Here is a 23,875-nt window from a genome sequence, read left to right as displayed (position 1 = left end):
GAGGAATGTGAAGAATCTGGGCCAAGCCTGGGAAAAGCCAGCCATGTGGACAAATAAAGGAAGGAAAACAAAATGCAGCAAAGGTTACCAGGAGCGAGAGGTCTGGTCAGGGGTGATGAACAGCTGGCCCCAAAGACTGGATCACAGAGGCCTGGACACAACCAGAAAGTAACTTCCAGGCAGAGCAAGATAAAGGGAAATAAGCTTCTGCTACAGCCAGGACTCAGATGGGAAATAACATGGAAAATTAACACCTCCTTGATACCCACTGTTACCTAGTGTCAGGACTTCCCACTTTACAGATGAGAAGAGCAGGACTCTAAAAGGCCAGCTAAGTGTGAAAGTGGTCATTCAAATTTGGGTTTAATGAGTTTAAAGCTATGTTCTTTAAATATGTCAAATTTCCTAACAGGGATGATGCAGACAGCAGGAATTTATTGTGAGGGGTGACAAGATCTTTTGTTCCAGATCGTCTAAAAATTAAAAGAGATGCTTACAAGTCTAGTATATTTCATCAAATCGATCTACCTAAAAGCAGCCAGGGTCCAGATTCCTTATTAGATCCTGAACAGGCCGCGCCAAGGAGCACACCACAGTTCTCAGGAAACTATCTTCCCATCATATGACAAAACACAGATTCACCTTTCTAAAACACATACAAAAGTTTGGACCAAATTTAGTTATTTGATGCACAACTAGCAGTCAAACATCCTGGGCCTGAGGCCTTGATTTATTTGACTTTAGCATGAATAATCATGGAGATGCCAAGTGAGATGACCTTACAATGGGTCTGCAGGATGTGGGCTACGCTCAATCTTCAAAGAAGAAGTCATTGTCTTATCTGCATGGATAAGAAGGCCCGTGATGCCCTGGAAACAGAAAGTTGCATTCAGACAATTTAACAACCCCAGTGGCTGTGTGACTCACAGGAGAAGGGGAAGCCCAGCCACATCAAAGTGCCCTCACTCCAAGGCCAGCAGGAGCACTCCAGCTGCTTTCTGCTGTTGGAGCTGAGTGAAGGAGGACAAGCTCTTCCTGAATAGCGTGGCTCGAAAGTTCGCCTGTGCTCCTTTCCTGAGCAGGGAACCAGCTCGCAGCAGGCTGCTGAGGGATCGCGGGCAGCAGGGCCCCTGAACAGATTCCAGCCTTCTGTTCCAGGGCAGCTGTCCCTGCAACGCCAAGTGAAGCTGTGACCCATCACTCAGAACAGAGTGGCTTCGGGGGGTGAGGGGAGGTCAGGGTTGAGCCAGGTAGTCAGCGCTCAGCCCAGCAGTGGAGGCAGAGGCTGGCTGCAGGGCAGACTGCTTGCCCAGCATGTGTATGAGTCCTTGGGCTCTGTCTCCAGCACTGCCCAAAACCAAACAAAACAGATAAATAACAGCAAGCAACTTTGCCTCTGTGAGTCTGGGCTTCCCATGTACAAAAAGGAAACCCCTCACCTGGCCTCAAAGCGGCCAGTTACAGCTATGACTGGCTCTCAGCTGGGTCTTCCCATCCACTGACTTCCTGCTCTGCGCCCTGTGCCTGTACACCCCACTGCCCCTCCCACCTTGGTGACTCCAGAGAGGAAAAGCTGTCTGATAAAACAGTCAGCCCTGAGCCAGGAGCCTTAGCAGCTTCCCTTAAATTCTGGAATGTCTGGGAGCTGACAAGAGACTTGCTATAGTTTGATGCAGAAAACATTTTTTTTTTTTTTTGAGGTACTAGGGGTTAAAACTTGGCTACATGCCCAGGGCGTCTTAAGATTTTATGTATTTAGTTTTAAATTTTTAAATTTGAGACAGCGTCTTGCTAAATTGCCCAGGGTGGGCTCATACTGGTGATCCTCCTGCCTCAGCCTCCCAGAGTGCGGGATTACAGGCGTGTTTCACTATGCAGGTAACACACTGATTGTTATTTTATTTATTTATTCTTTGGTACTGGGAATCAAACTCAGGACCTTGAGCTTGCCAGGCAGTTGCTTATGCTGCTGAGCTGTATCACTGGCCCAACATACTGTTTCTCGAGTCTCAGACAAAGAATTTCCAACCACAGCTATGCCCGAGTACCATTCAGCATGTATGCTGCAAGAGCCAAGGCTATAGGACCACACAGGCTAGGGCTGCATCACAGCAGAGGAAGCCTCAGCCAGGGCAGCCAGAGCCCTCACAGGAGTGGCTGGCCTGCCTAACTAGAAGGCCTGCCCTGTGCCCTGGGTGAAGCATTATCTTGGCTCTCAGTGGGAAGGCCTTCGACTCAATCCCCAGGACTGCAAGAAAAAAACAAGAAAAGCTCATAAACAAGAGGATCTCTACCCTCTAATGACACTTACTCCGTGCGGTCCTGAGAAGACAGGCAGAAGCCAAAGTCTGCCCTCTGCTCACAGCACAGGAGGACTGGCAGAGACACTGTGTCTCCATGACATCCAAAAAAGCGAGGATGTGCCCGCTAGTCTTTGGGTCAGAAGAGTCCATATGGCCAAGATTTCAACTCTCCCAGAACTGAACTGTAGATCCAATACAGTCCCAATAAAAACCTCGATGTGAAAGTTTTTGGTAGAAAGTGCAGAGTTAATTTTCAAATTCATAAAAATAGCCGAAAAATTAACTGATTTAAAAAAAAAAATCACCAGTCTGGAGAACTCATGCTACTTGACCTAAGATTACAAAGCCATCAAGACTCACTGTACAATATGGGACGGGCATAATGTATAAAACTAGATCAGCAGAAGAGAACAGGCCTCCAAACTAGCCGCCACTGGTCTCATCAGTTGGTGCTCAGTGCAGGAGCAAAGGCGGCTCACAGAGAGGGCAGTCTCTAATCAGGGGTGTGGGCGAACACACATCTTATACCAGAGAAGCCAGAAGACACCACTCAACGCACACCAGTGTTGAATCAAACAGACTGTGTACACAGATGTAAAGTGAGAAACTATGAATCTGTCAGGAGAAAACACATCAGAAGACCTTTGAGACATTGATATGAGCAAGAATTTCTACACTAAAACATGACTTGTACAAGAAGTGATAAACTTCACCAAAAATCAAGATCTGCTTTTCTTTCTTTTTGAGACAGGACCTCACTGTGTAGCTCAGGCTGGCTCTGAACTTACAGTGACCCTCCTGCTGCAGCCTCCCGAGTGCTAGGATTATAGGCATGCGCCACCAGGCCTGACCAGAATCAGTTTTCAAAAAATACTCTTAAGAAAATGAAAGACAAGCCATGAAGTAGAAGAAAATGTTTTTCCGTGCACCTGACAAGGGACTCATTACACACAGAGCACAACTAGAACTGTGAGCACATCAAACCAAGAAGTAACTCAACACTGAAGTAGCAAAAGGTAAGCACGACACTTTGTCAAAGGCAGAGAGGGCAAAGCAGCACATGCCAGATGGCCAGCACCATCAGAACGAAGGAGGCACCCCTCCTTCCTTCCTGGAACATTTAGGTCCAAACAGAACGCCTGGAGCAAGTGCGGTAAAGACACAAGCCAGGACCTTAATGCACACTTGAACCTCGCCTGTGAAGCTTAATGAGCCCCTCTCTCAGAACAGAATACAGGGGTCAGTCCAGTGGTAGAGCACTTACCTAGCATGTGAGGCCCTGGCTTTAACACCTAGCAACGCAACAAACACAGTCCAGTTGCTCCCCTCCTAGGTACTTACCCCAGACGAGTGAAAGCACACACGCACACTGACACCTGCACAAGAATGCTCGTGGCGGCAGCACTGAAGATCGCCTCATGCGAGAGGCAACTGGAACACCCGACCACGGCAACTGAACGCATGCACATCAGCTGTGCGCCATCCACAGAGTGAAATAGTGTTAGCATACGTAATGAAGTCTGCCACCCACAGCCACATGGGTGCTATCAGAATAATTCCACTGAGTGACACAAGTTAGGCAACAAAGAACACCAACAATATAGATTCATTTATTTAAAAATTAAAAATAAACTACAGTACAGAAAGGAGGTTAAGTGGCTGGAAGGCAGGAAGCAGAGGGCAACAGAGGCCCTTTCTGGGGTGATGGGTTTGCTCATTACCTTGACTCTACTAATGACTTATGGGTAGATATTTGTATCAAAACTCACCAATGTTAATTTTTAATGTATACTTGAAGGACAAAATAGGCATTCACCAGAAGTGGAATTAAAGCTTAAAAAGAGATCTATACTATGAAAAACACAAGGAAAGTAAATTTTTTCACAAAATTGAAGGAAATGTACAAATACATCCATTAAATATAGTGTTAAAATTATAGTAAAACTAGAACAAAACTTCAGGTTAACTGGTAGTAGGGACAGAGGAAAAGAAGCCATAAAGATAAATTTTTATTTTCAAGACTTTTATCTATGCTACTGGGATCAAACCAGGGCCTCATTCATATTCAGGCAAGTGCTCTACCATTGAGCCAGGCCCTTGGCCCTAAAGAAGATTTACACACACACATGGGGGGGGGGGAGAGAGAGAGAGAGAGAGAGATAAAACATCACAGCTGAAACAGCATTCTGATTTCACCTGAATTCTTCAACAGCGGGACTCCTACATATAGCATTGTCGGGTCAGGGAATGAGCAGGCTGATACTGGTTTAGGAGGTAATCGTCTTCCTAATACAGCTCACTGGCAAATCATAACTAACTTAAATACCTGGGAACCAAAATCAAAGACTACTTAGCATACCAAAGATCTTCTAGAGTCTGAAATCATTTTAAATAACTAGCAGGAAACATCTATCTATCTAACCCCAGCTTTGTGCCAAGGATAAACTCTGAGCCCCTGCACTTGGATACATCCCTAGTCCTTTTCATTTTGAGACAAGGGCTGGCCAAGTTTCCCAGGCTGGCCTCAAACTTGCAATCCTTCTGCCTCAGCCCACCAAGTAGCTAGGATTACAGCCACCACCAGGTGCCACAATGCCCAGCAGAAGTAACATCTTGAGATGCTCGCTCCTGATTCTTAATCCACTAACACCTCCTCATGCTGCAGAGGCACAGCACACAACTGTGCCAAAAGTGTGCAGATAACAACACTTACCACTCAAAAGCCACCACAGCAAAGGGATGAAGCCAGGGCTCTCACTGATGTATTTTAAGCCTTTCGAATTGATGCTCACATTGTACAGGGACATCAGCATTAACCTGAAACGCAAAGTGAAATGCTGTTGACGAGCCAGTCCTTCCTATTGCCATCTCCTCCTCCAGAGGACCTGAAGGCTTCTGGATGCTTCCTCCCACCTCAGAGGCCCAAAAGGACAGGGTGAACAGTGAGCAGAGGCCATGTGCAGGAATCTCCATCCACAGCAGGCTATGGGGAGTAGGCACCTTCAGCAAGGGCACCACAGTGCCCCCTTTTAAGAACAGCCATGATGCAGCCATGCAGGCAGAGAGGGCCCCAGCGAACCTTCACATACCATGTTAGCAACTGCTCACCTTCGTTAGCACCAGGCCTGCACATACACAAGAGTTCCTCAGCTGGTAAGTGCAGTTACTTAACATCTATGGTACCTTTTTATTCAATGAGCGGGACGTGTGACATCAGGCAGCCAGGTCAGGTCACACAAAGCTACCTGATCCACAGCACGAGAGATATGGACTATAACAACCCCTGACCCCCTAAACGGCCAACAAAGCAGTCTCCTTAGTAACTCGGGATTGTACCCACTGTCTAAGGAACCCAGTCACAATGGAAACTGAATCCAGTGGAAGTCAGAATCACAGGACTTAGCTTCTGAAAATGCTGCAGCACACAGAGACCCTGGTGCTAAAGACCCAGACCCCTCACACTACAACGCAACAAAAACGGGCAACAAAAAAGGGCAGACAAGTACTTCACGAAAGAGTCAAAATAACCAACCAGCTGACAAACAAGGGAGGGAAACATGGGAAACATCTCTAACCAAGAACAACGTGGGGGTGAATGCAAAATAGGTCTCCCAACCCTTAAGCTTTCATTATAGTGGTTTCCAGCAGGGGCCCAGAAAGAAAAGCTTTAGATAAACATGGGCATCCAGACTACAGGCCCTGAAAACAAGCAGCAAAGAGCCAGCGTCAGAGAGTGGCAGGAGTGTACTCTGTTGGTGTGCTGGGAATCTGTACGTCCAGAGCCATAGCAGAAAGCAGCCCAGGTCTGGCACTCCCCAGCCTCCTGGGCACACAGGACAAGATCCCCCACCCAGGCTCAGAGTCCTCATCAGCGCAGTAATAACAGAAGTGAGTTCACGACGCATACCACAGTACAATGCACAGAGGCGCTGGACTGCACAAGTAACAGCCAGCACAAGGAACCACTGGCACAGCCAGAAATCGAAAACTCTCAGGTACTAGAAGCAGTAGCTACAGAACAGAAACAGATATGTTTATCAAGTGAAAATACATTTAAAAGATTAAAGCATGATCAAAAAGCTAGGGCTACCATTATGAATCCCCAGGCAATTAAAAACCAATAGAACCTACAAAAAGTAAAAGTGTAATGACCTAAAATGCAAGGTAATTGAACACATGGGAAAAGGAGAAATGTTAAACAGAAAACAGAGCAAAGAAAGAAAAATGGACAAGAAAATCTAGAGTGACATATGGACATATTTCCAGTTTGGGCTCCACGAAGAAAAAGCAGAAAGAATGGTGGAGGAAAAACCATTTCAAAATCATAATGGCCGAGACTTTTCCAGGAAGGAGAAATAAGTAAACCCCTCATAGTCAGGACTCCTGCAAGGATCTCAAAAAACACAAAAATGCAAGTCTACACACAGTACAATCCAAGTCAGCACCAAACGCAGATTTTAGTGCAATCAGAGACAGTGACATGGAGGTGGGGGCCTTGAGAGCTAGCCTCTCGGGGACACAGGTGGGGCAGAAGGGTGGGAAAAGTGCACCTTCCCAGTGCAGAAGGGAAGGTAACAGCAGATTCAGTGATAAGCCCACCAAAAGTACTTCCAGCAAACGAGATAAAGTAAAATACTGTCAAAACCTCAGGTTTTCCCACAAACAAACCTAAACTTAGAAATGAATTTAAAGGACAGACATGGAAGCCAGCAAACTGATCTCAGAAGGATGCTGTAAGCTACCAGGAAAAGCAGCAAGCAGAGGGGATGTGGGTACAGGGAAGCAAACACTGGTGGTCAAATCAGTAACTGTGATATCTCATGCATGCGACCTGGTGGTTTTCCAGCACAGCGAGGAACTACCCGACAGATGCACAAGGCCCAGGATGCAGGTGTAAAGGATTCTGCAGTCCTTCTTTGGGCCAAGATACTAGAAGAGCAGTAATTACGTTCAAGTATGTACCAAATGTATCAGCACATACTTTAAGTGGAGGCCAATCACTAAAAGACAGAAATGGAGGCAAACCTATCTATAGCCATACAAACACACCCAATCTTATCTGATCTTGGAGGCTAAGTAGGGTCAGGCCTGGTTACTACCTGGATGGGAGAAATGGAGGCACACTTTCAAAACTCTACGAAAGACAATCAATTCAGAACAGCCTCTGTAAATTTAAGAGGAGAAAGAGAGGAAAGGAAGAAACGTGTGAAGGGTCCGAAAACTAAAAAATTGTAATAGAAATAAAGCATGATGGAAGAAATAAGTCCAAATATTTCATAGCTGAAAATATTAATGGAAGAAAATTCTCATTAAAAGTCACAAATCACTGACTGTAGACTAGATGAAAAACAAAACCTAAATATCTTTTTAAAACCACACCTCACAAGATGACAGGAAAGGCGAAGTGAAACACTAACAGACGTACCAAGCAAACATTAACAGAAACACAAAAAGGAAGAGAAGGCTGAGGCAGCTGGATGACTAGAAAAGAAACTGCCTCGAGGAGGCACATTTTTACAGAGACAGGGTAAGTATATGACATTAAAGTTCAGTTCATTGGTTATCACTCTAAATTTGCAAGCATCTAATAATACTACATAGCCTCAAAACTGTATAAAAGTGCAAATGGACAGAGCTCCCACGAGATGAGTCCAAAATAAAGGGAGAACTGAAGACATCACTCATAGTACTTGATATATTAGGTGGATTCTCTGACCTTGACCATGCAATTAAGTAAGAAATCAAATTTTAAAGTAAAATTCAAACATTCAACATTTGGAAAATTAGAAGTACACATCTATAAAAACAGACCAAAAAAGAAATGACAGCCACGTGTGGCAACAGGTGACTCTAGTCTTAGCACTCTGAGGGGGAGCATGGCAAGTTGGAGTGCCGCTGCAACAACCTGGCGCCAGAGGGGCTGGGGCAGCGGCTCAGTGAGAAGGCCCTGGGTTCCATCCTCAGCACCAAAAAAACAAGAGGGCTGGTGCTGTATGGAGGGCACACCTGTAACTCCAGGTGCGGCACCTGGGGAGCTGAAGCAGGACGAGCCTAAGCTCAAGGCCAGCTCAGGCAACTCAGCAAGATGCTAAGGGGCTACGGTGTGTGTCAGTGCATATTTTAGTCCTGAAAAATAACGACTGCGTCATATAAGAGCTGTGGCTGAGCAGTGAGCTGGCTTTGATCATCCTGGGATGGCAGAGCTGTGTTACGTCAGGCCAAGCCCCCTGCCACTTGGACAAGCCCAGGTTCTCCTCAGGAAAAAACATGAGAGCAGACCCCTGCACCAATGTTTTGTGATGTCCAGCACACTATCAACACTTAGCTGGCAGGTGATATAGATAAAAAGGCACTTGCTTTGGGTAAAAATTTAAAGGGTGGCAAAATGCTCAGTGGTCACGCTTTTAAAAGTATTCAGTATTAACTTTCCCACTGCTGGGACACAGGACCCAATACCCACAACTTACAGGAGCCAAGGGTTAATGCAGCTCACGTTTTCAGGGGATTCAGTCCATGTCAGGAGGCTCCAGCAATGTTGCTGAGCTCATGGTGGCAAGGCAGCACAGCAGGGCACACAGCACCAGAGAGGAACAGTGCAGGGACCAGGCACAGACCCTAAGGCCACGCCTCCATGCCTATCAGACATGCCCAGAAGTGTGCTCCACCAATCCTCCAGGTGAACCCCCAAACCAACCCAGCTGACACTGCATCCTAACTACCATATATTCAGTAGTTTTTAAGAATTACAAGTGTTCTAGTCAGGAGTTGTGCAGAGAACAATTATAATTAGGACAGAATTTATATTATTTATGATGATCACCCAGAGTTTAACACAAGAAAGTGCAGGAAATCTGTCCACAGCACTAAAGACCTGTAATATTCAGCCAAGGACCTGGATCCCACAGCAATGTCCTACATGGATCTAGATGAAGACCTAGAGCCCGTGACAATGCCTCCCATGAGTCCAGCTGGAGGTCTACAGCCCACAAGAAGGACTCACGCCAGTCTCTTTTATAGATTTGTGCTGGGACGGCCCAAAGGTCAGTGGTAAAAGTTAGAAAAAATCTATGCCAGTGGGGTGAAGGAGCTGTGCTGGTAAGTTGAGGGTTCTACACTGGAGCTGAGAAGTCATGCTCAAAACAAAGACCATTCTCACCACAGGCATTCTCAGTGACACGGAGGCTCCAAGCTCCTCTGATGATAAGAACAGTCAAGTACATGCCAGAAAGCCAGCATGACGAGTTTGTCCTGGAGATTAAACAGCACACATCTTCCCCTCTGGAGCCAGGAAGCGATGCTCTAAGACCACAGCTCCTTAGACCAGAGCTCCCCCAAAGTGAACCACAGCCGCTCTCGCCAACAAGGTCCCAAGCTCCTCCAATGACAATGGTCGAACTCACACTGCAGAAGGTAGTTATGCCAAGCTCCTCCAGGAGATCCAAAGGCTCAAACAGTAACACTTAGAGAAACCCCAATGCCCTCCCTGCTCTTCTTCTCCATATCTCTATTTATGCTAGCAGTTTTCCTCAGGTGGAACATCTATGCTCAGTACCACAGTGATTTAATTCCACTGGCATTAACCACAAAATTTTAACCCATAATAAGTGATGAAAAAATTTCATAGTATTATATCCTCGTGGGTTTTTTTATTTTTTATTTTGAGATAGGATCTTGCCAAGTCACTAAATTGTCCAGGCTGGGCTCAAATTTGTAATCCTCCTGCCTCATCTTCTCAGACTCCTGGGATGTACCACGTCTGATGACATCAAAATTCTGAATATAAATGGAATTGGTGGCAGCAGTGTCATGCCAAGACACACAGGAGCCTAGTTCGTAAGTAAGCCACTTACAACGGAATAAATTATGATACTCACATACGCATGTTGCAAAAAACCTCTGATTATAGTTTTCTACTAAAATGTCTAGTTTCCCCACATGACTGGCTAGTGTAAATCCTCTTCTCCGTTTAGGATAGAAATCAGATGTACACAAGTTCTAAATTAAAAATAAAATGAATTTATCACAAGAAAGAAACACAGCTGGCTTCCTTGTAAACAGCCCAGCCCCAGAAAGACATTTACACTGCCAACTCCGCAGACAGCCTCGGGAAAGGACCACAGAACCAGCCACTCCGCAGCCAGGCCCCAGCAACACGGGGTTCCAAAGGAAAGTCATTATTTTTCTTCAGGAACGAGTTGGGTCTCCAGACGGGGTGCAGTTCAGTCACTGCACACGCTGGCAAGTTGGAAGCTTAGGGTCAGCTCTTGGTCAGCCTGCCACCATCGCTGTTTACACCAGTCTCCTCCACTTTGCTCTGGAATCCCACCTTTATCTCAAGGGACACGGTATCCTAACAGCCTGCTTTACTTTCTCTCACTTAGTGCTGCAGCTGCAGCTGCTGCTCCTTTTCTCTCAGGCTGCTGCGTCATAGTCCTGCCTAATGGCTCCCTAGCTCACTTCTGCAGAGCCAGCTCGTTGCTTGTATTTATCATCTCGCAGCCTAGTGCCTAGACTGCACACAGCCGGACCCCGCTCATATATTAGGGTGAGCCCGCATCTAGGGACTGAGGGCTTCAGCAGTCTCGGTCAATGCTGATGGCACGAGGAGACAAAGCTATGTTAGCATCCTCAAGAGGGGGGTTCTCAGTCCTCAAATTACACCTCTCAGTCTCTAGGCAGGCTGCATGACGAGCCAAAGTGGAAGTCCTCTCAAGTCTCACTGACTATTACAAAGCTTCTCCCCAGTAACCTACTTGCTGCAGTACCGAGGGCGGCTCAAGTGTAGAGCGTGACTAATTTATTGGAACCTTTAATCAGGACTACAAGGAGGGGCAAGTCCTGCTTCAGCAGGACTGAGTCACAATAGAAGCCCGGGCCCGCAAAGCCCCAGCTATTTTCTAACTAATTCTTTACAGAAAGTCTGCCAACTTGCACTGCACAGGGGAAACAGACAGCCCATGTTCTCTCGATCACAGAAGGAACACTACTATCTGGTAACAACTGTATTATGGAGCAGACCTCAGAAAACACAGCCAGTTGTAATTCTTCATTGACTACTATTTAGTTTTAAAGTACTCAAACGATTCACAAATTGGTAAATTTGTTTAAAATTCCTTATTTGGTCAAAATTAAACATCCTTAAAAGAATTAACATGAAACAGATGAAAGTGTGAGAAACACAGTGTGAACCGAGATCCCACATCTTTGCCAGGCTACGCTCACAAAAGACCACTGATTCCTAGGGAGTGACGCACCAGTTAGCAGAGCGCAAAGCCAGCACAACTTTGCTTCCTGTGCAAATGCTCTGGTGATAACATTCCAACTCCGACCAATAATATGTACAGTATAGGTAACGCACCAAGTTCCCAGCTGTTGAGCCAAAACAAACTGCCAGAAGAGAGGAGACACAGAAGGAACTATGATGAATTATGTCCATGTACCAGTTCCCCAAGATAAACTAATCATTATGTGCTATAAATATGTACCAATAAAAATTTTTTAAAAATTTAAAAGAAGAGGGCTGGGTATTTAGCTCAGCGGCATAAGTGCCTGCCTGGCAAGCACAAAGTTGTGAGTTTGATCCCTGATACCAGAAAAAAAAAATTTAATAGAAGAAACTGCCATTCAAATCACTCCTTTGGAATATAGAAAGGTTAAAAATAGACTTTGTTTCTCAAGCTGCTATACTTGAGATGCAATTTTTTTCTTCTAATGGCAAAAGCTAGGTAAATTCAGCTTTCCTACCAGATAACATTTACAAGCGGTATTGAGTCTTAGTCACAAGACATTAACATGCCCTGAACTGGCCCAGTGTTGAATTATATATATATTTTAAAATTTTAAATTTTTTATTAGTGCATATTTGTCATACATATTTATCCCATTCATCATAGATAATCTGTATTCTATGCTATATATCTTTATTCGTCTTTTCTAGTTCTCTCCCCTCCCCTCAACCCTTCTTTACCCTCCCATTTACAAAAGCTTCGTTTCCATGTTTTCCCTTTTATTCTTTTTTCCTCTTCCCTTTCCCCTCCCTGCTCTTTTTCTCTTCCCACTGACTATGCTCTTCCTGGGAAGTCCATTGGTTACAGGGAAAGGTTAATAACAATTATAGCAACACACTTTATTTTTTTATTTTTTTATTTTTTGAGACAGGGTCTTACTGTGTTGCCCCATCTGGCTCCAAATTCCTGGGTTCATGTGCTCCTCCTGCCTCAGATTCCCAAGTATCTGGGAGTACAGAAGTGTACTACAATGTCTCATGTGGTCCAACATCTCTCTAAGACCTGCCAGAATTCTGCAGCATCACTAGGCACCTCTTTAGCCCACAAGCTGAGTTGCTGGTTAGCTGTGAGCATGTGGCTAAGAGCAGCCCAGAGAAACTGAGCGTGAGGAAGAAGCAGGGCCCAGGCAGGAGAGGGGACATGAACCATCCTTCTTACATCCTCCATGGGAATATGAAAGGGGCAGCAGAGCAGTGTCTACCACTCCAGGATATTCTGCCCAGGGCCCAGGCCTGGTAAGAAAATGACCATATTTTTCTAGAGGCTTTTGTTAGTTTGCTCAGACTGCCATAAGTAAACAGTAGAGATTGGGTAGGTTAAACAACAGAGATGTACTTTCTCATAGTTCTGGAGGGTAGATATCCAAGATGAAGGGGCTAGAAAATTTGGTTTCTAGTGAGTTCTCCCTTTCTAGGTTGAAGACAGCCATCTTCTCTACATGGATAAGTACCTGGAAGGCCTTTCCTCTGTTCCTTGCAGGTGAAAGGGAGGAAGAGAGAGGGAGGAAGAAAAAGAGACAGACAGAGAGAGAGAAGGAGGGAGGGACACAGCAAGCATAGGAAGATGCCTCTAGCATTTCTTTTTTTTTTTTCCTTACAATATTTGCTATCTGCCCATGTATTTTTTTTCTTCTTTTCCTTTTTTCTCCTAATCCATTTTATTCATATATTAAAAAGAAAGCAAAAAAAGAAGAAGAAAAGCTACAGTAAAATTTTAAAGGATGTTAATGGGGTAACAATGGCACACACATTGCACACTGTCATCAAAGTGCTGCATTATATATAAATTGATAGTGCTGTATCAGTTTTCCTAGAAGAAATTTTAAGGTTTTGTCCTATCTAGTTTGGTCATTCTCTATATTTTTTAATACAAAGAATTATGTATTATTCATTTTGCTGAGACAAAATACTCAACACCCAGCATTAGAGGAGGAAAGTTTTATTTAGCTTTGTAGGTTCAGTCTGCAATCAGTGGACTCCAAGGAAGAGTGGCAGGGCGGACAACCATCGCAGAGGAGAAACAGTTCATGGGGCACAGAAGGCAGCGAGTAGCAAGGGATGACCGCAGCTCTTTCCATCCCTTTCATCTTATCCAGGCTACGCAGGGAGGGCAGCACCCACACCCTTCATCCTAGCGCCCTTGATCCTAGCATGGCACTGGGAATCAACCCCAGCATCACGCATTCCAGATCCAGCCTCCTCTGAAAAAGCTCCACCTATGACTGCATGAGCCTAAGGGGGACATCTAGACAGAAGCCGTAACAGTTTTGTTAACTAGTTAACATAATTTTTCAGCCTTTCAAATAAGAAAAAGGCTAATACACAGATGAGCAAAAAAGAGAATCCCTCAGTCCACCAAAGGAACACATATAAACTTCTCAAACCTGGAGAAGATTCTTGCTTTTGTAGTGGTCAGGGATGTGCAAATGCATCCTGGCCGCAGCCCAGATCCTGTCTGTGCCAGGCATGACGTGCACAAGCCTGGTGACCCACGGCTAGAGGGGGAGAGAAAGGACCAAACAGTGATGATGAGGAAGCTCCTGGCTCCTGTCAGGCTGTCACTGAATGAAGTAGAAGGGCACGGAAAGGAGGCAGGCAGGACCAGCAGAAGGTCCTCACCATGCCAGCCTTAGCGGCATGAGCCATGGTGCCCACAGTTCTGCTGAGGGGTAAGCTACAGCAGACACCCGGCAGGCTAAGGTGCATGTGAACAATTACAGAGCGGCAGGGATGCTGGGACCCAGGAGTCACACTGCTCCAGCTAGCAGCCACCTTGTTGGCAGCACAGTGCCTCAGAGGGCCTCTGGGATCAGCTGCCGTACCTGGTTACCAGATGTTTGAAGTTTCCAGGCTCTGAAAGTTAAAAAGAGCATCTTCCAACATTTTTCAAACAAAGTGGGTAAACCAAGGGTAGGCAGAAATTATACAGCCTAGGAAGCCATGACACTGAACACAGAGGCCAGCTCCCACAAGGTCCTGCTTACTGCTCCACATGGTTCCATGGTAGAATCAGGTCCAATCCACACTAACGCACAGGGCTACCGAAACCTCAAGGGGAGACGAGCTGAACCAGCCCTCCTTTTGGGAAGATATGTCCACTCAAATTCCAGCAGGGCTAGGGCTGAGACAGGATCTGATGCAGGCCTCGTGGCCCTGAGAAAGGGCCACCACGGCACAGGAGAGACACAGGCTGAAGAGGGATCAGTGGTGAGGAGAACATGAACATCCTGAGGTGAGGGGTAAGAGACAATGAGAAAGGCAGAGGTGACACACAGCAGTGTGCCACACCACCTCTGAATGGAGAGAAGGATGAGGGCGAGTGGGTGCTCCTGGATGGCAGTCAGCTCCCACTTGCTCCCACCTTCCACTCTGTGTGGCACCGAACCGAGCAGGGGCACAGTGGAATGAGTCAGGGCTCACCTAGGTTACGCTCCAAGTCTCCTTGACATGGTGGAAAGAACAAGCAGAAATGAATCGGGGTGCAGAGGACAGAGGGGAGCTGAGGACGATCAGAGAGGACAAAGTGACATGAGTGTCTCCAACAGGAAACTTAAGCATCACATGGCAGCCTGGCTGCAGGGAAGGTAAAGGCAGGTGGCAGAGCTGGTCCTGGTTGGACACACATGGAAATGACAACTCTGCTGGGACACAGCTGAGTAAAGGCAAGAAGCCCAGAGGTGGACTTGTGTGACCAGGAGACACAGCAACAGGATTTGGCAGGCGCTTGGCTGACCACCCCAGGGCAAGACAGCATCCCCTGTGACAAAAGCGGCATGGGCCACAGAGAGGCCAGCTGTGGGAGTGGGGAGCACAGCAAATCCTGGAGCTGAGGAAGGCAAGGGACCTTGCCATCAGATTGCCGGTGTAATCACCCAAAAGATGCTCCAAGAGCTGAAGACAGAAATGGAGATGGAGAAGCCAAAGCCAGTAATGCGTGATGGGAGGGAGACGCCTCAATAATCAGCAAAGGACAAGTTGAGGATGGTGGGTGGAGTGGTAACTGGTTGTCTGAACTCTGAAGAAGGCTTTGCATAATAGCAGATGAGAAACAGCGGCTAGGAGGAGGCTGCCCCCATCTCAGTTCAAGGTACCAACTGCTAAAAATGAGCAAGCTCTGACTGCAGAACAGTAATGAAAGCAGGAGCCCCGGAGAGTTACAGTCGAGGAGGAGAGGCCGAGAACAAGAGAGGCGTATTTATAGCATAGGAAAGGTCTTGTCCCCAAGGGCTCACGGCTGGGAGTCAGCAAGGAAGGCGCCAGCCAGGGTGAGTACACCCCCTGCAGAGGAGGAGAGAGGCAGCCAGCCAGCCTTATCGGGGAGGCAGCCAGCCTCTCTCAAGGGGAAGATGCCCCGGGCTGGCGCAACCTAAGATTCCAAGTGAGGTTGGAGGCCAACCAGGAGGCTCTGAGAAAGGACACCTTGGCTCTGCAGGCAATTCCCCACCCAACTCACAGCCACTGACAGCAACTCACTAAGACCAAAAGGCACAGAGCTCCAGAGCAGAGCTAGAGGGACTGGCAGGGCCTCACACAAAGCCTCGTCTTGAAACCAGAGGAGGGGATTAGCTGGCCTGCAAACATTGACCATGTACAGACCACAGCAGCAAAGGGGACAATGGATCAACTTCCCGGCAAACAACTCCAGTGCACTACTAAGAAAACCAAGCACAACAGCAAAGAGACAAAAAACACCAACAGGTAGCTCATGGGGAAAGCCTGGTGGTAGAAACATATGAAGAGTCTCACCCTGGCTGGAAGGAAGGAAGTGGATAGATGGATGACTGACAGACAGATGGACCGACACACAGATCATGCAATGTCCTCCTCTAGGAGCAGGAAACACGCAACATGCACCTTGGCACTGTGCAGCAGGGAGCGTAAACTGGGATAGTGCCTGATAAATACCGTGTCTTACTTCTCAAGTCACTCACTCCTGGAGTACTCACATAGGCGAGCAAGGAGAGATCCGCCAACCTTGTTCACTACAGCAGTGTATGTGCAGAGAACCTACAAAGGCCCACCTGAAAAGAACCCAATGCCCACCATCCAGGGAAAGGGTACCTCAAGTGTTCCATCTACTCTGATAGAAGATACTAAAATTAACTAGATCCACAGACAATTTGTAAAACTTTACCCAACAAACACTAACGTGAATGTGTTATACTGTGATACACATACTACTCCTGTACATGCAAGTTAGCACAAAACACTGAAACAGACCAGAGCCTGTGGCCACACAGGACGGCATGAACATACTCCATCTAGCTTTACGCCATGCAGCTATAGATGCTGAACAGAACACTGTACAAGTAAGCAGGGAAACTGAGGTCTCTGGAGAGCAAAAAGTAGCTGGCAGACTGGGAAGGAGAGCAAGATTTGAAGAATGCCAACCAGCGCTTGCCCTGGCTGTGATGCAGGAGCCTGAACCTAGCAGCTGCTCTGCCCATCATGGGAGGCATTCCAGGTTCAGGTCCTGGTCCAGGCCTGAAAATAGGGAAAAGGGTCTGCTGGCAGCACTGTGGTGGCAGTGGAGCCACCGGCAACTCAGACTGTATGGCAGGGAAGCTGAGGGCCTCTGAGTCCCCTGCAGGACTGGACAAACTATGGGCAGAGTCCCAGTGGCGGCAGCAGCACAGTAGGGGACACCACACTCCGACATTCCAAGTGGTTGTTGGAAACAGAGGCTGCTCTAGAGTTAGGGGCTCTGGAACATGGCCCACAGAGCTATAAACTCCCTGCACACCTTACAGTGTGTGTGGCTCTCATTATAAGCAGCCCTCAGACACTCAGAACCAGGGGGATGTGTGGCCACACCCACATAGGCCCCCGGTGACATGAGAGGGACATGGGCAGAGCCACAGAACTGGAAATGTGTTTCTGGTTTTGTTTGGTTGCTGTGACTTGGAGAAAGGATGGGATTTACATTGAAAATGCTTTCACTGGAACTCATGACCCAAACCCAACACGGCTGATTACATTCTGACAGATTTTAAACAAGACCAAGTCTTATAGTATTCCAAGTGCCAGAGTGAACCCCAAATTATTTTGTATGCAAATAAATAGGAAAATTTCAACTCACAAACAACATGAAGGCATGCATAATACAAATGCTGGAAGTATCCAGCACAGACTTTTAAAGAAGCTATTACTGAAAAACAAAACAACAGCGCTCCAACAAGTAAAAGCCCATACTTGGAATGGATGGTGTAACAGGCAGAAGCCTGAAATAGCTCCCAAGATTTCCTATCCTGGAGCTAGGGCTGTAACTCAGTGATAGAGCACTTGCTTCACATGCCTGAGGCTCTGAGTTTAATGCACAGAAGTGAAAAAAGAACCCTGCCCAATCCCAGGACTATAAATGTATCGTATCCTTATTACATTAAATTACCCAGCTTGGGGGATTCTGCAGCTGTAATTAAAGTTACTAATCAGCAGACTGAGGCAATCACAAGGGTTTATAAAGGTTTGCTTAATCTAAATACATAGCCCATAAAAAGCAGTGTTTTCTGGGACAGGAAGCAGAAGAGGAAATTGGAGAAAGAACTCAGGGTAAGAACTCAGCGAGCTGCTGGCCTGAAGATGCAGCCCCCAAGGGAAGGAACGTAGTCTGGCTGCATGAGAGTGAGTACCTGAAAGCACCTGCAAGCAGATTCTTCCCTGGAGCCTCTAGATACCATGCAGCAGGCACCACCTTGATTTTGGCCTTGGAAGTCCCCCAAGTAGAGAACCTAATCAAGTCCCAAAGACTTATGACCAACATAACTGTGCTTCATCCACTGGTTTGTTGTAATCTCTTAGGTAATACCAATAAACCCAGCAATTCCCAGGACTTCTGTTCCAGAACTGCTCGTAAGTCGGATTCATTCATAAGCCAACAAAGCGAGTCACCCACAGCACACCTGTGGAAGTCTGCAACTAGAATGTGTGTAAGTTAGGGACTCCTGCAAGGATGTGGGTACTGCTATAACAAATACCCATCAAAGTTCATTCTGGGAGTATTAATATAATCCCTAAGTGTTACATGGTAGTACTGGGGACTCACTGACTGCTTTAGAATGAGAACATCCTTTTCTTCTTTTTCCAACATGCTACTTAACAGATAGCTCTCTAAGCAATTTTTTTTCCTTTTAGAATACTGCCAAATCAACTGAGTGTACTTGAAGCCCATTCTAAGTAATATCTGCTCCCTGATGAGTATGTGAGCTAGCATCCACCTACACTTTGAGTTTGGTGCACTGTCCTGGCTTCAAGTCCCCCAGAAGCTGCAACATGGTGTCCAACAGCACCCGACTGGAATTCACCAGGAACTCACGGCCGCAGGCTATGGCAGCAACATCTGCAACAACAGAGATGAAACGCAGTGTCAGGGTCACAGGGGCTTCGGAGTCAGGAAAACTCTGTCCAGGACAGAATGCCTAACAGTCCTCAGGAAAACAGACGATGAGGCACTGACCATGGTGCCACTCCTGAGCAGCCGCCCCAGCACAAGAGTTACTCTGGGGAGCAAACACCTCTGCCAGGAGCAGAGAAGGGGCCCTCCCTGCCTGCAGCACCATGCTGACCATTCGACCAAAAGCTGAAGGGTTGCCTGGGAGGTCAAGGGTGGCTGGCCTTCCTGGCACTGAGCATGCCGAAATGACTTGCAGTCCTGCCGGTGTCCACTGATGACTTCTAACTGTAACATGAAGCTGAAATCAGGCCATCATCGAGAACAGTATGACCATCATCGAGAACAGTATGAAAGCAGACTCTGAAAGAACCCTTTTCCTAAATGTCCTGTCCTACTGTGATTAGCAAGTGTAGATCTCCCTACACAAGGTCTGCAAACCATGCTGGGCACCACCATGAGCCATTCTGCTCAGGCACAGCTCAGCCAGGCCGCCAGCCTCCCCTGAAGCTTGTCTGTGTACTCAGTGACCCAAGGACAGGACACCTGTTTGTAAGAGTTCTCTTCAGTGGGGATGATCAGCAAAGTAATCTAACATGACTACAAACCCTGCGTCAATTAACAAACTCAGGGAGAAGTGCAGTGGGGTGGCAGCGGCCTGGCCTTCTCCTTGGCTTTAAGGGATCAGCAGCCCAGTGGGATGTCTCATCACACGATGTCTTTCTGGTAGACATCGTTTACCAGCTTAAGGGTTTTTTCTTTGATTTGTTGTCTGCCAAGAATTATCAAAAATGGAGGGGGAGTCAGGCACGGAGGTACACACCTACGATCCAAGCACTCGGGTGGCTGAGGAAAGGACTGCGCATTCCACGGCAGGCTTGAATTAACAACACAGTTAATTCAAGGTCAGCCCTGAACATATAGGGAGACCTTGTCTTGAAAGACAGAAAGTGAATCGCTACAGCTACTTGTTCTATCTTTGACTACCTGTGATCTGACTGCAGAATATAAATTTTCAATAGTGCTACCAGATTGATTTTATAAAATCAGATTCTTCATATTCCTACTTGTTTTGTTTACTTGAGCTGAGGAGGACCAGGTGGAGAATGTTAAAATCTCCTAACTCTGCTGGATCCCTGCCCCGCCCACATCCATCTGTTTTCCAGCACTCTGTCTCATAGTCTCATAACTGAATGCCCCACACTTTGAAGAGCAGCAGCAAATGTCCTGTCAGACCCTGATCAAACTGCACTCATGAGCAAGAGAGACATCGCTGCTATATTTTGGGGTGATGTGTGTTATGGCTTGTGTTTAGATATACCCCCAAAGCCTCATGCAGTCAGGGTACTTTACTGGAGATGTATGAAAAGAGTGTATGATTGATTCATAGAGCGATGCTGGGGTTAAGGATGTGAGTGCCACACCCACTTAAGGGCAGGGATCCTGTATAGAACACCAGAGTCAGAAAAGAGTCCTGTCTCTCTTTTGTTGCTTTTGCTGTTTTCCACTGCCCTGAACTGTTGCCTCCTCCACCTTGTGATACCCTGACAGCTGGTCATGGACTGAAACCTCTACAAACTGTGAGCTGAAGAAACCTTTCCCTTTTTAACTTTGGGTGTTAGATATTTTGTCTCAGCAATGAAAAAAGCAACTAAGATAGTTTGTTACCCAGAAATAGATAATGTGGACAGTACTACTACATCACTGAAGCAAACATAGGAGAAAATATTATATATTTTATAGCCTAAGTCACAGCAGGCAACAACTCCCAACACATTTATTGGCAAATGGAGCCCTATGCTGTGTACCCTAGTACTGTAACAGCAAATACTAATGCTGCACTTTATTGAACAGCAGTAACTAAATGTGGATGAATTCCTACAGTGCCAGTATTTGTCAACCTCTCAGAATTTATTCACATTTATTTTAATCATAGATAGCACTTTAATTACTGGTATCTCATCCGTCCGAGGTGCTTGGGAGTTATTTAAGAGCCTACAGAATGGATTCTGCTGCCATTTGCCACAGCAGACAAAAGTTTGGTTTAAAGTTTTCCAGTAAAAATGGCAGATAGATAAGAGCAGAATACAGAGGCTCCCTGAGACAGACAACTCAGATGCTGAAATAACACATCATAGGGAGTCCCAGACAGAGGGAGATGGATCCTCTTGACCCAGGAAGAAACTAAAGTGAAAAGAACCAGTCAAACATGCAGTCCCAGGGCTACTATTAAGGCAGCTAAGATTCTGTGCTCTCGCATGCCTGAATTCCTGCTGCTTTGACTCGCTGGAACCGCAGTCACACTGAAGTGCAGTTGCACTGAAGATGGAGGTCGGCAAGCCCAATGGAGAACAGAGCTGGCAAGTGAGTGCCAGAAATAAAACCCTTCCATGGGAAAGGGGCACCAATGGGACAACATTTTGGAATTTGGCAGGACTGGCAAGAACAAGGAACAGCAGTGACTTCAGTCAGTTGTTCCCTTTCCAGATGAGATTGGTGGGGTATGCTTGGGTCAAGCTTCAGAAGAACCGTAACCAACAAGGAAAGGGACTGGGACCTCCTCTATACACCTATGGAAGGAACCAAAAACATGAGAAGAGGAAGAAACAAGAAAATGTCCCCAGCCTCCAACCCTGAGAACACTGATCCAGGAGAGGTAAATACAAAAGAGATTGAGGACAGCAAACATGCAATGTCAGACAAGGCATCAGTGAACATAAAGAGATATTTTTGGGACCTCATAGATGAGTTCAAAAGTAAAATATTTAACCAAGTAAAGTAAGGTATAAGTAGATTAATAAAAGAAATGCTAAGTACCTCTCAAGAAGACACAGAAGAATGGAGGCACACAAAAAAAGGAGAGAAACGTTTGATAAAGAATATAAAGAAAACATAATACATGAAGCAGGTTCAGACCAGAAAATAAAAAACTCAATTAAAAGCTGGCAAAACTGCTTGAAAGAAATTAAGGATAGATTATCCAAACTGGAAGACAGGTTTGCAATGTGTGATCATGAAAGGAAAAATTTCTTAAAAATAACAAGGAAACAAGCAGTAACAAAACAAAGGCTAGAAGACAACAAGAAGGTCTATAACTTAAGAATAAAAAATGTGAATGAAGAAGCACGGGTACAAACAAAGGAACTACAAAGGCTATTCACAGAAATAATTAAGGAAAACTTCCCAAGCATAGGAAAAGGAAATGATATTCAGATGTATGAGGCATACAGAACTCCAGCTACCTACAACCAAAACAGAGCTACACCAAGGCATGTAATAATCAAGATCCCAGATATTCAGTATAAGAACAGAATATTTTAAAAAGTCAGAGAAAAGAAATAGATCACCTATAAAGGAAAACCCATAAAAATCATGGCAGACTTCTTGACACAGACCATCAAATCAAGAAGAGTTTGGAGCAAAGTATTCCAAGCTCTGAAAGAAAATAACCTCCAGCCCAGATTGATGTACCTGAAAAACTGTCTCTAGAAATTAATGGAGAAACAAAATGCTTCCAAGACAAAGAGGAACTGGGGGAATTCACAACCACCAATCCAACTCTACAGAGAATACTGAAGGACATTCTAGAGAGAGAGAAAAGTACCAGGATTCCAGGAAACAGTGCCAGAAAGGCCTCAATGAATGGAGCAGACAGTAGAATGAAGAAGAAAAGCAGACAACGAATGGCAGAAAAAGAGCACAACAGAAATGAGGCAGAGAAAGTTGGCTATAATCGCTAATATAGATGGCTTTGATACACTAAAAAAATGAAAAGAAAAAAAAGAGAAATACAGGCAAAGTAGATCAGGACGTAGGGTCCACTGAGATGCTCTTTATAGGAAATATGATTAATCTGAAAAAGGGTTCATTGACTGAAAATCAAATATGAAAAAACAATGCTCTGTGTGACAGGGAACCAGACAGTAATAGAGGCAACTCGACCAGTATTTGTAGATAGGTTAGAAAGACAGGCTTTCATAGTTAAAGGAATACAACTAGAGATCAAGTCCAGGAGGGAGAAGGTTTGGAACCAATTAGGTAAATAGCAACTTTTTCCTCACCAATCTAAAAATTGAGGGTGTTGGTGAAACCCAAAAATGCACACTGCACCCTGGGGGAGTGAAAGGGGAGGAATAGTCTTAAAAAGGATGGCAGAGGATATTGTTAATAGTGTATCAGGATTTTTTCTTTGTTTTTTCTTGTCCCTGAGTACTGATTTTTTTTTAGTGTATCAGGATTTAAAACCCACATTACTCACACCATTCTGCTTAGATTTTATTCTGTCCCAGTTTGTCTACTTGCACTAGATCTGAGGGCACAGACAGCTATCCCAAAAATAACAGGATGTAGTACAGTCATCTTTAATTTACTATTAATTTAATCTGGAGCCCTGTATAACTTATACTGTTTTATCATGATTGATCTTAGTTAAATGTGGTTTAGCTGGGGATTTAGCTCAGCGGCATAAGCACCTGCCTTGCAAGCAGGCAGTCGTGAGTTCGATCCCTGGTACCAATAAAAAGTTAAAAAAAAAAGATTTCAGTTAAATCTGGTTTGTTTGATTGCTGTTTGGTATCAACAGATTTTATTCAAAACTGTTATGATTGATAGTATCAAGGCTGAGAGTATAGGCAACTACACTGAAGATGACAAGATTCCCTATGATACCCATTCTGGTTTGATTATTACCCATTTTTGAAGTTTTATAATATCTACAAAGTTTTTTATTAATATTGTTATGTACTACTATATTCAATTATACTATGTCTGATGATACAGACAATTCTATTGAAGATAACAAGAGACAACACAGTAACCATTGTAGAACTCTTTGTATAGTGGTCTTATATGTCTTCTTCGTTTCATGTGTTTATAGGAATATGTTTTGTTTTGTTTCTC

The 23,875-nt window shown here is 45.4% G+C and overlaps 1 protein-coding gene across 11 annotated transcripts in view; it reads right to left on the bottom strand.

Annotated features, from left to right (window-relative positions):
• Positions 1-23,875, bottom strand: part of Hsf2bp (heat shock transcription factor 2 binding protein) — an 80,940-nt gene that overhangs the window by 25,931 nt on the left and 31,134 nt on the right. For 7 of the 11 annotated variants that reach the window (XR_002789810.2, XR_010039315.1, XM_063224537.1 and 4 more), the window contains 2 exons: positions 18,808-18,925; positions 5,017-5,120 (listed from right to left, as the gene is read on the bottom strand). Coding sequence is in view for 9 of the 11 variants with exons in the window: in XM_063224537.1 (XP_063080607.1) it covers positions 5,017-5,120; positions 18,808-18,925 (222 nt within the window). In the remaining 2 variants the exon portion in view is untranslated. Of the gene's footprint in view, positions 1-728; positions 870-3,867; positions 4,407-5,016; positions 5,121-13,512; positions 14,085-18,807; positions 18,926-23,875 lie in introns of those variants that run through there. The other 4 variants (XM_063224542.1, XM_023562485.2, XM_063224541.1 and 1 more) reach the window with 4 other exon arrangements.

The sequence above is a fragment of the Cavia porcellus genome, unplaced genomic scaffold (assembly GCF_034190915.1).
Source record: "Cavia porcellus strain 051 isolate PalLab524CR breed Dunkin Hartley unplaced genomic scaffold, mCavPor4.1 scaffold_15, whole genome shotgun sequence".
Taxonomy (NCBI): domain Eukaryota; kingdom Metazoa; phylum Chordata; class Mammalia; order Rodentia; family Caviidae; genus Cavia; species Cavia porcellus.
Note: the sequence above shows the minus strand (reverse complement) of the source record. Positions and strands in the feature narration are given on the sequence as shown.